Source organism: Pleurodeles waltl, chromosome 1_2 (assembly GCF_031143425.1).
Source record: "Pleurodeles waltl isolate 20211129_DDA chromosome 1_2, aPleWal1.hap1.20221129, whole genome shotgun sequence".
Classification (NCBI taxonomy): domain Eukaryota; kingdom Metazoa; phylum Chordata; class Amphibia; order Caudata; family Salamandridae; genus Pleurodeles; species Pleurodeles waltl.
In genome coordinates this window covers 701,912,766-701,928,109 of record NC_090437.1, presented here as the reverse complement: position 1 = coordinate 701,928,109, position 15,344 = coordinate 701,912,766, and the positions used below count along the sequence as shown (strand labels likewise).

Here is a 15,344-nt window from a genome sequence, read left to right as displayed (position 1 = left end):
ACTTCTACTAATTGTGCGTTTTAGGAAAGTACAGATGTTGATGCAATTAGATGGGCAGGCCAGTTATTGCAAATACACAAGGACTAATTTGGAGGTTCTAATTCCCCGCTTGCATAGAAGTGGAATTAGGAACCTTTATGTGAGATCAATAAAAAAATTAGAAAAAAAGATGATGCAACAGGCTTTGTGGGGGAAGAATCATCACATAGACATACAAAACTTTTATAGGCTCAAATTGGCCATTAGGGGCAGCCAAGATGCCATCTGATAAATCCTAACCTAAACCTAGTGAGCAGGAGCCTCTTTCAAGAGCTGTCATTACACTCCAGGTAAGGTTCAATGGATGGGACAGTCTGAGTCTCTACGTACTCTTTGATGGACCATTTGTTAAATTTATAGTCCTCCCTTTGTGCTCTCAATCTCTCCTTAAAAGTGAATTTGACCCACAGTATATCCCATTTACGAATGGAGGACGGGTTTGTGGAAAAGGTTGGCCTACCCAGCTTCGTAATTAAGTTTTGAAGTAATTGAACCAGGACATTTTCATGCCTCTCTCTCTCTCTCATGCGAGGCAGTCATTAATGATCTCTCTATTCTCTGAGACATGTATGTTTACACCAAATAGAGCACTACAAAAAGCAAGGGAGCCAAATTAATAGGGTCCTCAACATATTCCATCCCAAGTTTCTGGTGAAAAATGTAGGTAGAAAATGGGACACCCAAAAGTCTCCTAAATATCCTATTCTGCTCAGCTTAGAGGGGGCTAGTGTTAGAGTGTCCCCAAATTACTGCTCCACAAGTAAGAACCAGGAGGCTCATTCTCTTTTAGATTTCCAGAAAAGGGGCTACTGTTTTTTTCCAAATGCCTTTATCCAAATTGAAAATGTGGCCCACTGAAGGTAAAAAAATGGCTGCCTCACCTTGGCAACGCATGGACCCCAATTACTCCTAGCATCCATGACCACTCCCAAATATGAAAACTCACTTGTCTGAGCAACAGGATGACCATGCAGATAGATGCCCTGCATCTTATAATTTTTGGGCTAGTAAACCATGATAAACCCATGTCCTAGGGACTCTACATTGCTTCCCCTTCCATTTTTTAAATGACCCCAGTTCATCTCGTACTCTCATCCCAGCTGATGGTTTCACTCACCACCACGTAATTAATATACACAATTCTATATTTCTTTTCTGCTTTGAAACCTTCTCATGTTGGCTGTACTCTCCCGCTCTCTGCTGTTTGTCAACTAATGGCATCTGCTGTTTAAAGCTTGACCTTTTACAGATCTACCATTATTTTTCTGTAGCCTCCCCAGTGTTGCTCTTACTTTCTTTGCCTTTGGGGTAACAGTCGACGTGGAAGCTAGATTTATGGTTTGTTTCGTACAGACCCAAGTCCTGTTGTTAGCCAGTGTATCATGAGCCCTAAAGCAAGGAAGGAATTTCCCCCCTGGCCACAGTTTGAAGTGTGAAAAACACCAATAACCAGGTTCAGTGGTGCCTCTGTGTCCTGGTAGCACTGCACCATTGACAGCTAGATCCCTGAGTTGTACTCTTCCTTCCGCTGCACCCGCCACATCTGCTACGTTTGTACTTGGTTGTCCTTTCCCTGCACCAAACCCTTAGTTATCACTGCTGGTTTCCAACCCCGCCTTCTGTTACTTCCAGGTAACCCACAATGGAGTCCTTACTTCACCTTGCATTTCTTCTGTTGGCTTCCTTAATCACCCCCTGTTTTCTTTCTGCCACATTCTTGTTTAACTCTCTCTTCATTGATGACTGCTCTGAACATCTAATCACTTACCTGTTCTGTCAAAGTGCAGTCTATTTATCTTTGCCCCTTCAGGATCAGCAGCTTCTGTCTGTATCTTCTCCCAACCCTGCCTCTTCTTGATTCTGCTGTTTTGAGGCCATTGCCTTTTTCCAGTTTCAAAATGTGTGTAAATATCCTACCTCAGATTTATGTTTCAGCCAGGAAACATAATCCTAGAATTGTATGGCAGATTAGAACAGCTATGTCAGTTCTGTTGATACATTCCTTTTGGCATATATCCCCTACATGGTGTCTTGATTTTCTCTTGCTTACTCCATACTTTTTTTCTTTTAAAGGTTCTTTAAATCCCTTTGCTGATATTATTTCCACCTGTAATGATTTGAGGTTGCATCATCCATTTACTGCACTTAGTAAAATAATGCTTTATTGCATTTCGCCCGAGCTGACATTGAATTGGGTAATTTCCAGGTAACGTCCAAGTCTCTGTATCCCCTTGCGGTATACTATGTGGATTTTATAAAAAATATGTAGATGATGGTTAGTTTTACACCATTTGCTCCTTTGGGTCAGAATATATAACATTACAGTTGGGTAGCAGTCAATAACAGGATCTTTTTCTCTAAAGGGTTTTGAGTGAGGTCTGAGTAACCTTAAAGGAACAACGAGCGAATCACATGGAGTTTCGATGTCACTTAGAAATCTAAGGTGAAAAACACACCATTATTCACGTTTCACCCATCTACAGTTTTATGTCCTGCATACCTCCCGCACAATCAACGTTCCCTGCTTTTAACTGCTACGCTGGGGTAGAGTGATAATCAGGGCTACTGGAATTAAGCTTTTGTGCTGCAATTTTCACATAATTATGGATTTGCCACATTTGCGACATAATCATTCATCTGCTGCATTATCTGCAGATTTTATCAAAAAAATGTTTCTAGCTCTGACAGTTCAAAAATTACGAAAAATGTAGCAACAAGTATTTTAGGCGCAGTGGAAGGCCCTTTCCAAAACTGGACTGGTCACCTTTTAAATAATATAGTAATACTACATTACAAAATGTGCTGCAGTATGCCACATAATTTGCCTTTTCTTGTCATATAATTTACTCAACTCTGCCACTTAATTTGGTCCTCTTCTGCTGCATAATTCTAGTGACCCTGGTAATAATGGAGTAGCAACACATAATGTGGCTTCCCTTCTCCCAAATGTAAAAATAAAATACCTGGCCTACAGCCACCCACACCTACCACCCTCTGCATTTACCCTGCCAAAATGAAAATGTTACCTGGTGTCCCTCCACAAAGCCATCAAACTAGCTGCCAGCCATGACCTACCTTTGTGAAATCGTTGGTGCACAGAGGTTTCAGTAGCCGGCTGCAAGATTCTGATGTGCTCATTCCCATCCAGGGTACTTGTTCTTCTAAGCTGCACTCTGCGCCGTTTATCCAAAGCTTGTGGTGGTTTAACCTCAGTACCTCATATTCAATCTGGGAACCCTAAACTCCAAAGATTGTACTGGGTAAATATCAGCCTCAACCCCAAGGGTGCGCCTTTCCTAAAAGATATCTCAAAATGAGAGGCTCAGAAATCTTATTCTTTCAGTCGTGATCAAACGTTGCAAAGGAGTCTGTATTACATTGTGAGCATTCAGTATCAGTGCCCTCAGCAGTTTGTGTGTGCATTAATGGGCTGTGTGCATGCTCAGCACCTGCACTATAGACGTGCTGAGAGACCAAAAGGTAATGCTTTGATTGGTTACCGTTTAATTTCAAATTGTCACAACCACCATGAGCAGAAGAAATACCAGGAACAAAATATGTTGGAGGCCCATGCACTCTCCTGCCAACTCTGTGGCTATGCCATGGGGCAGCATTTGTTTCCCCCCACAGTACCAAAATCTGTGCAGCAACTGCATCAGTGTAGAGTTGGTACTCCCCACTGATCTTCTCTGTGCCATCCACATGCCTACCCCCCGTTAGCTTTGAAACATTTTAATTTGAGCACTTGCATCTCTGACTCTTGGGTTATCAGTTCCACTAAGGTTCATTTATCCTTGCTTTGTAGCTGGCGTTGTATGTGCTTTCTTTCCTGGAACCCAAGGACCTGCTGCAGGCTGCCCAGACGTGTCGTTACTGGAGAATTCTAGCAGAAGACAACCTTCTCTGGAGAGAGAAATGCAAGGAAGATGGTGAGGCTCCTTGTTTATTTTATTTTTATAGTCTTTTATAGGGCGTTAGATTGTAATTGTAATAGTATTTATATATTGGTTACTACCCCTGACGAGGCGTCAAAGCGCTTTTTGGCAAGTAGCACGCTACTCCGGAACCCAAAAGGAATTAGTGGAGGATTAGTATAGGGAAATATGGGTACAGTTTTAGTATTATTTTGAGTTCATTTGAGCCGCGGATATGTGAGTTTGTTAGTTGGATTGACTGGAGTAATGGAGGGGTGGAGGAGGGAAGAATCCAGAAGTGTTAATTGGGAGTTTATAGTAATAGGATTTAGGCTTGGGATGAGTAAAGGGGGGATGAAGGAGGGAAGAGTCTGTGGAAAGGGTTAGGGAGATCATAGTAGCAGGAGAGGTTTTGGCTGAGTTGAAGGTGAGATAAATGAGGGAGAATTTAGTAGGGTTGTTTGATAGGTCATAGTAGTAAACTGAGGTTTGGGTGAGTTTGATGTGGAAGAGGATGGAAGAGCTTAGGCAGGGTTATTTAGGAGATTAAAGTAGTAGAATGGGTTTGGGATGAGTCAGAGTGGGAATGGAGGATAGATTGATAGAGACATGACAAATGGTGATGTCATCTTCCAGTTGCTTCAGAGCACTAGATGGGATGGTGAAGTACAGAAAGAGGGAAGTGAGAGTATGTGATGATGTGGAGGGGGGTACCTCTCCAATATTCTTAAGACACTGCTACAGGAACTGAGGGGTTTTAACAAATGCATGCTGAAACACTATGGTTTTCATGCCTGGCCTGGAAATAACGGTTGTTTGTTCTTCCCTGCGATTCGAGTACCCCAGTCTAGTTTGCTGTACTCCCAGGGATCTGCCTCTGTGTGAGAGAAAGTTTTTCTTGACACAGGTTTTTGTTGGGTACGTGCATCCTGTGTCCCTCTGCAACAGATTCAGGTTTGGTCTAGACACTGTCCCTTAATACACAGCACCAATGTGACCATTCGACCAAGGGAAACTGGTGAATTTTGATAAAGTTAAGGTGTTGGACAGTGATTATGGTGGCTCTAATTTGGGAACATTAGTGGACCTGCATTGGTGACCTAAACGTATTTGATTTTATGATCTGTGCCACATATCGAGCATGCACATATAGGGGTGTGTTGTGGAGCCTAAGAACTTTTGTGATTATTTGTGGGCTGTGAAACGGAACGGTAGATGAGGTTGTGCTTACTCTTTCATCTTCAAGGCATCGATGAACCGTTGCATATAAAGAGGCGGAAAGTGATAAAGCCTGGTTTCACACACAGTCCCTGGAAGAGCGCGTACATACGACAGCACCGAATCGATACCAACTGGCGGCGAGGAGAGCTTAAATCTCCTAAGGTAATCTTTTTGTAAACTGAATTGATCTTGTTAATGCAGATCACATGCCAGGCCTTCTTTTGTTGTGGATATACTTTAGTAAGTGGCACTGTTAATAGTGAAAGCATACTGACATAGCCACCAATAGTGCCAAGATTAAAATGAGCATTCCCAGAAGTGACTCGCTCTCTGCTTTGGGTTTGTTTTAAACAGAGGAGTACATTTAGATGTAAAATGTTTAGGTTTGACTAAAATAAGTATATATTAATAATAGGGGGTGGGCTGAACATGAGGAGTTTCGCTGCGCTGAGTTGTAGAAACACTTCATAAGATTCTGCGGTGTTCCGCCAGTGAGCGAAAAATATGCATGTCTTGCTCCAATTTAGCAGCAGTACAGAAATAAGCGTAAATGGCACAATGTGTAGCACAAGAGCGCACGGCCATTCTACTTGATTTTTCTGCCACTCGAGTAGAAAACCTACTTAGAGAGGCAGCAAATCTACTTGAAAAGAAGACCTCTGACCGTGACTGCCCACATTAGAAAATCGCACTGGGTGTGCGCCAAATCTCGCTAGCCATCTCGCCTTTTTGAAGCCTCACAGGGGGGTAAAATTCTGCCATGTGGCACCTCGCAATATTTGTCGTCCAAGTCCGCCTTTCATTCCGGCCACCCCTGAGTGGTTTCTAAAAGGGCCTATTTTTTCAGGCAGGGATTCTCCTTTACAATAACATAGGGATGTGCCTTTGGGCGAACAGTTTGTGCCAGTAAATTATGCCTCTGTAGCACCTGGGTCTCATAGTTCAAAAGTTGGCTATGTAGCCACTAGGCAGAATGGCTCTGTTTCTAAACTGGTCATGTCTATGGTGTCCATGAAATCTATTTTGGCAAAAAAGTAAATATACAAATTCTGCTACTACTGGAATTCACACAGCCAGTTCTATTAAAAAGCTACCTTCATTTGTCTGTTGTAGTTTTTCTTTTCTTTTTTTGCACTATAGTCCAGAGCAACATGCACAAGGTTAGCTAGTTTTCACATAACGTAGTTACTTGAGACAAATCAAAAGACATCCCTCTGTTTTTCTTTATTCTGCAAGCCACCAGTTTCTTGCAGGTTTTAACAGGGTGTTTATCTCATCAGGTACTGAAGGGACACGATGATCACGTGATCACATGCCTACAGTTCTGTGGAAACCGAATAGTTAGTGGTTCTGACGACAACACGTTAAAGGTTTGGTCAGCAATCACCGGCAAGGTAAGTTGCTCCTCAGGTTTTGTGTTGTGTCTGTCAGTAATTGATGTAGGACTTTATTGTGTCATTAGAATGGCTAGTGGAAATCCTAGAATGAACTTAACAAACTGCACATAGCTTTTTGCAAGAGTACTTTTTGTTTGTGTAGAATGTTACACATAACCAAAAACACATCAGTCAGTTACTCCAGGACCAAGGGACTCTATTTTTCAGATAACTTGGAAATCATTTCCTCCAAAATCAAGGGTTTTGTTTCTGTAACAAAAAAATGTATTTACAATCAAATCATTGACTATGGAGATCGCAATAAGAGGCAATTGCAGTTTTATGTAGTTCTTTATCATGGGTATCTTCCTAGTCAATAATTTATTTGAACATGACAAGGGCAATGGATAAAATATTGTCCAGTGCAGTGATCTTGCCCGTTTACCACAGATAAGTGACTTCCTGTTGAACTGTCTCTTATGTCAACTGTCACAAGTCGGCCTATCGCAGGGGTTAATAATCAGACTTCTTTTTACACGTCAGTTGGATAGTTACTGTACTTAGTTTTACATGGAAGTAAATATGTGGGCTTTTTAACTCCTCAAACTCATACTTGTAGGGTCATCTTGCTTACCGGGCACCTGCTAACTGCCATTCGATGTATTTGTAGATAGATCTTTCTGTGTATAAAAAGTAATTGTCAAAAAGAGAGGGGTTTAAATTTGCCTTCAAAGTCCTGTTTTGGGGCACTCTACTTTCTCTCTGATCTTATCTTAGTTTTTGTGGTAGTTTGTGTTGTTAAAACAGCTCTTCTGACTTAGTTGTATTTCTTTTTGGAAGTGTGTCAATTGCAAGTATTTACCTTAACGTAGGTTACTTCAGGTTGACTTAAGGTATGTTGAACCTTCCAGATGTTACGTGGGAGAAGAGCATAATTTCTACTCACTGCCATAGCTTTGTTGCACAGAGGACATCTTCTGTATCATGGAAATATTACTGTTTACCCTTTCTGCATTGTAGCCTCCCCATATGCGTTCCGCAGTCCTACTGTTGGGTCAGTGGTGATTGTGCGTCCACACCTCCCACCAGTTTGCTTTCCAGTGGGAAGCTTCTCTTGTGAACTCAGACAAAACAGAGATCATCATCTTCGGCCCCAGCAAGGCAGCATGGAACGACTCTTGGTGGCCACCCACCCTCGGACCACCCCTAAAACCCACCACCCACGCACGCAACCTTGGCATCATACTGGACTTGTCTCTCTCTATGACCCAGCAAATCAACGTCATATCATCCTCCTGCTTCAACACCCTTCGTATGCTACGCAAAACTTTCAAATGGATTCCTTTAGAATCAAGAAGAACAGTCACCCACACACTCATAAGCAGCAGTCTGGACCACGGCAACACCCTCTACACAGGGACCACAACCAAGCTTCAAAGAAAACTCCAGCGAATCCAGAACACAGCTGCACATCTCATCCTCAACCTTCCTCGCCACAAACACATATCCACCCACCTCAGATCCCTACACTGGCTGCTCATCAACAAAAGGATAATTTTCAAAATCCTTGTCCACGCTCACAAAGCCCTCCACGACACTGGACCGGCCTACCTCAACGCGAGTCAACTTGCACATACCAACTCGACAGCTCCGCTCCGCTCCGCCAACCTCACCCTTGCTACAGTCCCCCGCATCCAACGCGCTACCTCCGGCGGCAGATCCTACTCCCACCTCGCTGCCAAGACCTGGAACTATCTCCCCACCAGCAAGACACAGGACCGCCTAACCTTCAGAAAGCACCTAAAAACATGGCTTTTCGAGCAGTAACTGGCCCCCCTCCCTCCCAGCGCCTTGAGACCCTACCGGGTGAATAGTGCACTTAAGAAATGTATTTGATTGATTGATTGATTGTGAGGTGAGATAGCGGCACCAGCAGAGGTGCCTGTAGGCCACTAGTAAGCCAGGAACCCTGCAAATATAAGAAATAGCAAAATGTTTGTGAATCTGGCCCTTCATCTTTCGGCTTCTCTGTGAAGAGTATACGGGCTATGTTGCACTTAATATCTAATTCGTAAATCACAATTCTGTATTGTGTTTTTAAGATAACATTTTAGAAAAATGAGGGCATCCTCTTTGTGCACAGTGTGATGTCATTGACACCTTTTGTACTGCTCTTGTTTATTCATTGTGCATTCGAAGGAAGTGCTACCTCGCTCTCTGTATAGTGCAGGATATGTAATCTCATCACAATGAAAACCCACTATAATGGGCTTATCCATATGTTGTCACAAATATACCAGCAATCAGAACCAGGCATCGTTGTACTAGAACCCCAGTGACCATTTTCACTACAGTGTATGTCAGTTATTCCTTTGGGTCATGACTCAGCTTTATAAAACTGCATTAAACTTACAAGAATATAAAGGGAAAAGACATTTTTAGAAATATAGAGTGCATCTCTTTACATGTGGTGTTGTATTGTTTAATTCTGTGTTATGTCACTTTACAGAAGGCCCTTTCCTCTATAAACGTCCGAGTATCACTAACGTTTACAAAAATAAAATACCAAAAGTTTTAATGTCATTAAACGAAAAATATAAATGATGTACAAAGTAAATATTATAACACCCTTTTTTTGGCAGTGTTCGAGCAGTAAACCCATGCAGCGTCATTATGACGCTTCTATTGGCACGATGGGTCAACTTGAAGTAACTGTTGGTGGGCAATTAATTGGCCTTTTTTAGCTCTTGAATAATATTGTTTAAAGAAGTTAATTTGACTTGTATTACTATAATAATATGAGCGAAAAAGCACCGATCATCAGACATTCTTTTAGAGCCAGGGGACAGTGCCTGGCAGTTTAATGTCATGATGTCACATCCGTTCAGCAGGGTTCTGAAGGCCATATAGCCTTTTTGTGGCTCTTTATGTGCCACTTTCACTATTGATGCCATCTGTAACAAACAACTTCTGATACCATGCAAGGTACCAATTTCCATACTTCCTGTATTCGTAAAAAGTCAGTAACATTTACTTAAAACTTTCCGAAATGTGCAGTGGCTTGTTTGCACTGTTAGTCAGGCGCGGCCCGTCCTTTGGGGCAGCGGGGCCACTCCCCTCCACCCCCCCTCTCCCTCACCCCCTCCCACCTTTTGCCCCTCATGAAGAGTTCCTGTCAGGCTAAACAAAGGTCAGCCTGACAGACACTCTTCATATTTAGGTCAGGCAGCCAGGAGCAGACATGCGCGATTTGCACAGACTCCTGCCTGCCTGAGCTGAACTTTGCTGGGCTGAAGAGGTTACAGCTCCTGTGGGCATGACCTCCTTGGCTCAGCATAGGGGCCTCGAGGCCCACCCCCAGATGATGAGGGAAGCGTCACCCATTGACTGCGACCTGGGCGCTTCAGGTTTAAGCCCTGAAGCGCCCAGGGCGAGTGTCAATCAGTGACACCTCGTCACAGAGTGGGGTGGGGTCAGCAGTCTCACTGACCCCATCCCACTCTTTGACGAGGCTGGGACTGCTGCCTTCCCTCACTGGCTGAGGGAAGGCAGCAGTCCCAACCCTCCTGGGACCTCCGAGGCTGAAGGTAAGTGTGTGTGATTGTTTTAAATTAATGTTTGGTGCATGCGTGTATGTTTGAATGTTGATGAGTGTTGTTAATGGATGTGTGTGTGTGTGTAAGTGTGAGTGTACTTCCTGCCCACCCCCCTCCCTGTTAAAACTGCCGGCCGCCACTGCTGTTAAGGGAAGAGATGACTACCATTTTAGTAGTTCACATTCATCTATCCATTCAATTTTATCTTTGTGCAGTTTTGATAATGACTTTACCAGTGGCAGCCAGAATTGTTCTGAGCAGCTTGGTCTGCCATTCAGACAGTGCATTGGAGTCTGTGCTGTTTCTCCAACCCCGCTCTGGGTTGGAGAAACCGAAGTGCGCATGTTAGTTTGGCCGACCTAAGATGTCTGGCCAAAGTAACATGCACATTTAAGTGCACTGCACTCCTCCTTCCCCCTCCCATGGCCCAGCCCCGCCTCTCCCTGCACATGCTGAATCAGCCAACAGCTGAGAAATAAAACGATAATAAAATATTGTTTTATTTTTCAGCTGCTGACTCTTAGCTTGGGGGGTGGGGGGGGCGCTCAACGCCATAGCAGTTGAGTCACCCTGGAGTTTACATAGAAACCACTATTTAGATGTTTCTCTCAGAGAGCTTATTCTTGGTCTAGGTGCTCTCATGAAGCACATCTCTTTTCAGTTGGACTCCCCTTGTGGTCCTTACGAACTGTAGGGCAGTTATGAAAGTTGTACATGTATGTGACACGTGGGCTGAGGTGCTGGCGAATCAGTCCTCGGGACTCTGTGTTTTTTGTGCTTTCCCCTTTAAGGCAGCTCTCTGAAATCTTATGGGCAGAGAGTTACAGACTCCACATGAACGTTCAATAAAATGCAAACCTTTTAATGCTTCCTGGAGCAAATCCAGTTTGAAGAAAGTCACCTTGAACCGTTATTCGGCAGATGGAAAGCTGCACGGAACTGACTGGAATTCCAGGGAAATTGGGCCAAGTCATCTTTATTACTTCTATCATCCGTGACGTATTTTGCTGCCCTTGCCACCCTGTGTCCTCTATAGACCTGCTTTCAATATTTTTTCTTTTTCAGATGTTTTTCAGAGGTTTCTGATTACTTTTGTGTAACATTTGACAATTGTATTCTTTTTTTCGTTGCCCTCCTTTCGTTCTGTTCTGCTTTCAACTATCAAGGTGTCTGACAGCGTGCCGTGAAAAGCCACGTCAGGCTGAAAGCGGCAGTCCGTGTCCACAATGGCAAATCATAAATGATATGAATCATATTGGCTTGTGTTCCGGCTTCGTGTCAAATAAAGTGAAACCGTTCTTCATTCATTGTTACCTCTTGAGACGATCCTGGGCTCCTATACAGCATATGCTTGAAATCTTAGTCCCTGGGTTTCCATAATAGATCCTTCCTAGAGTGAGAAGTCAAGAGAAAATGTAGCCTTTACGATGTTAAACGTATCCAGTGAAACGTAGAGATGTTGGTTCTATCTGTCTTTAAACAGCAGTGAATTCTGTGCAACTTTATATTGCAAAGCATGCAGCAATCACAGTTACCACGAGCCCCTAGAGTAGAAGTCCTTTAACTGTAGGCCATCTGGCAGCAACACCAAAAACACCCTCATTGGTCGCATAAGCAAGCATCCATTCCATTATTCAAGTTCTTTTAGAAACAGACATACATGGCACCATGTAAGAAATTAAACTGGTAATTGTATCCTTTTACTAGCACTTTCGTACCCCTTGAAGTCTCGAAGTGCTTTGCGGACCAGGGGCCATTAGTTCTGATTCTCTAGTGCATGGATGACAGAAGGGCGTAGGCAGTGGTGTCATCTATTAGAAAGTATTGGCTTTTATGTGATGCCCAGGGTGTGCTCCGGGCTTGATGTGGCAGGTTATGATTGCATATTATGTTTGTGTCAGAAAGTAAGTAAGTGTTGAGGATAGATTTCCAACCAGGATATATGGGAAGAGCCAGGATTGTCTCTCTTCTGAACTGGAAATAATTCTGAATTAATCTAGTTTTCTTTGGCAGTTTATTCCATAGTTGGCATGCCGACACTGAGAAACAGTTACCTCCTGTGTATGATTTCTGAAATGTAGGAATTATTGGTAGCGGGGATGTTATTGATCTTAGGTTTCTTTGACTGTATAGGTTGCATTTTGGTTAGAAAAAGTCAGGTCGCAGCCTGTGGATCGCCTTGTGGATAGTGCACAGGGCTTTGAAAGATATCCTTGTGTGTATGCTTATTTTTGCAGAGGTCACTTGGGCGGCTTTTGCACCAGGGGCCAGCAACCTTGTATGTATTGGATCCTCCCTGTCCCACAGTCAACCTGAAATTTGTTAGTAATTTACCCTGTCTGTCTCGTTCACTCTTTCATCTCCCTTCCATTCAATTTTCCCTTCTGAAATGTGTGCAAAGTTAGCTTCATTCGTTTGATATCTCTCCACCAACATCATCTATTTGGTTTTTCCTGTGGTTGTTCAGGTATCACATGTAGTTTTTTGCTCCCTTGTGGATCAGCACTCTGAGTGCACATGATGTTTACAGGCTCAGTGACACCATTGCAAGAAAATGAGCACAGCCAAATAGGATGCACATCTTGATTAGTTATATTTTTCCTGTACATCAACGTAATCCAAAACACATGCTTCATGTGTACCATTGTGTTTCGGAATCATCTTGCTTCGCACAGGAAGTTAAAACCATTGGGTAGGTTTGGAGGACATCCCAATCCCTTGCTACCGATTATTTTGTTTCTGTTAGCCGTCCTTGTATCAGCTCTGTTGGTAAAAATGAATTCATGTTTTATATTTCTGTTGAAAGTCATTGCTTTGTGCACAATATGTTTATCAGAAGAAATATCTGGAATTAGTGTGCCATTGTCTGCCTATTTAGTAATCTAACTTTTAACCTTCAGATTGCAATTGAATGAACTGAAAAGTTCTAAGAAAATAACCCTCATGCAGTAAATTTTCCCTTAGTGCCCCGAGGAGATGTGGCCTACCCGTCACACCCTTTCTACTCGCATTCTCTGCCGATACTTATCCCATGACAGAAACTCAACATTGCTGTCAGCGAAGCCGTGTCGTTGACATGCATTGCTGAAGTTGCTGCCCCGTAGCACCAGAATTACTTCCCGAGCACACCCCAAAACGCGCACTGAAGAGTTTTGTTACAGGTTTGACTTCCCTTGGAGGGACTGTCAAAGCACAAGAATTTGAGTCCGCACCATTATACGCAGCTCATCCCACTTTTCAACCCTCCGGTACCGCCCCAGAAAAGACCTTTTAATGGTTCGAATTTTTAGTTTCTCATTCGATTGGAAGGCGAAAATGTAAATAAAAATGTTTTCAGGATTGTATTTCCGGTGGCGACTCAAACATGTTGCACAGAGTCGGGGCAAATGATATGGCCGAAAGTAGTAGAAAATGGAAGCGATACCGCCCATGGCGGCAGTGCTTTACTTGACACATAATACCCATGAACATGGAGATAGCTACAGGTGTCTCAACAAGGGAGGTGAGCAAGACAAACGTGTATTGGGAGAGCTGCCCTTGCTTGGTGCTGACCCGGGCGCCAGTCCCTTTTGTGGTGTCTGAAATAAAATGTATAACTCGACATTTCTCCGAGTGAATGCATAAAATGCAGACTGCACAAGTGTGAAGCGGTGAGCGGCATTGTCTCTCTCAGTTTACGATTTGTGTTGTTGACAGTCCATGCGTTCAGTCAGAAATGTTGACACTTCAAACGCAAATAACAGGCGCTGACCTCGGAGCTGAGCCAGCACAGCTCATTATGACATGGCCCTTTTTTGTTAAAATATCTCCTCTGCTTTATTTTCGTGACCCTCCTTTCCGAGACTCCCGAACTCTTGCTTGCCTGTGTTGACTGAAACTATCCAGTCGTGTTCCCTTACATTGCCCGTTGTGTTTTTCCACAGTGTCTAAGGACGTTGGTTGGTCATACGGGTGGAGTGTGGTCATCACAGATGAGGGACAACATTATCATTAGTGGATCCACAGATCGCACTCTCAAAGTATGGAGCGCAGAGACTGGAGAATGTATACACACGTTATATGGACACACCTCCACAGTTCGCTGCATGCACCTCCACGAAAAAAGGTAAGTCTTTGAGAATCTGCCTTTGTTGAACTATTTCCTGCAGTGTTGCCTTACTACTTCATGACTATCATTTGATACTGCGATCTCTGATTAACTATATTGCCTTGAAATCATCAAGCATATTTGGTGTTCTGTGTTGGTTCTGCAAATTGAAAATTGTTGAATTAATTGGGATATCTTGGAAACCCAAGTTGTGTAAAAGTGGGGCATTGGATGCATAGAATAACTCAAGCTGGTTAAGCGCAGGCCCGCTTCTGTTGTGCTATTTTGTTTAAACTATGACAGACATGGTAATGGTCGATAGACGTTTGAGCATTGGGCTGTCAATTGCCATCTGCCTCGAGGACTTAAAAAAAAACACATTATAAAATGATGTGTTCGATTGTAAAATCAAAAATAAGTAATCTGTATGCACAATGACGTACTAGGGGTCCTCTGAGTGACTTCAAGGCTCCTTGCCACAGTGGCTATGTGGGAGGATCAATTTACTCTTCAGTAAGAAAATAATTGGGTGATTGGTGCGTCCCTTTCTGATCTATGTTCTTGTAGTTGCAATTATTTTATTAAATTGAAAATAAATTTCTGCAAATCAGTTGCTGTTAAATTCTAAGAGCATACTTCGATGGCGCAAGCTTCTTGTTGTGCGATTTTCTATTTGTCTATTGAAAGCAAATGTTAAACTTGCAAGATGAAATAACTCTCACAAAGAATGATACTGTTGAAAGGTAGTTTCTAAAATATCCCTGGTTTAATGTATTTTTTTTGTTATTCCATAGGGTTGTCAGTGGGTCGCGAGATGCAACTCTTCGTGTTTGGGACATTGAGACAGGACAGTGTTTACATGTTCTGATGGGTCATGTAGCAGCTGTAAGGTGTGTTCAGTATGACGGCAGAAGGGTTGTCAGTGGAGCATACGATTTCATGGTCAAAGTTTGGGATCCAGAAACAGAGACGTGTTTACATACGCTGCAGGGCCACACCAACCGAGTGTATTCCTTACAGGTAAGCCATTCCCTTATTACAGTTGTCCACTTTATATATTATTTGCACCTGAAGACGTTTTGGCCACTTTAAGTGGAATGTGCAATAGGTG

The 15,344-nt window shown here is 43.0% G+C and overlaps 1 protein-coding gene across 4 annotated transcripts in view; it reads left to right on the top strand.

Moving 5' to 3' along the window:
- The window catches only part of FBXW7 (F-box and WD repeat domain containing 7), a 547,043-nt gene that overhangs the window by 517,251 nt on the left and 14,448 nt on the right, over nucleotides 1-15,344 (top strand). For all 4 annotated transcript variants that reach the window (XM_069242654.1, XM_069242653.1, XM_069242660.1 and 1 more), the window contains 5 exons: nucleotides 3,845-3,968; nucleotides 5,200-5,336; nucleotides 6,455-6,568; nucleotides 14,070-14,251; nucleotides 15,028-15,253. In XM_069242654.1, the coding sequence (XP_069098755.1) occupies nucleotides 3,845-3,968; nucleotides 5,200-5,336; nucleotides 6,455-6,568; nucleotides 14,070-14,251; nucleotides 15,028-15,253 (783 nt within the window). The remainder of the gene's footprint in view (nucleotides 1-3,844; nucleotides 3,969-5,199; nucleotides 5,337-6,454; nucleotides 6,569-14,069; nucleotides 14,252-15,027; nucleotides 15,254-15,344) is intronic.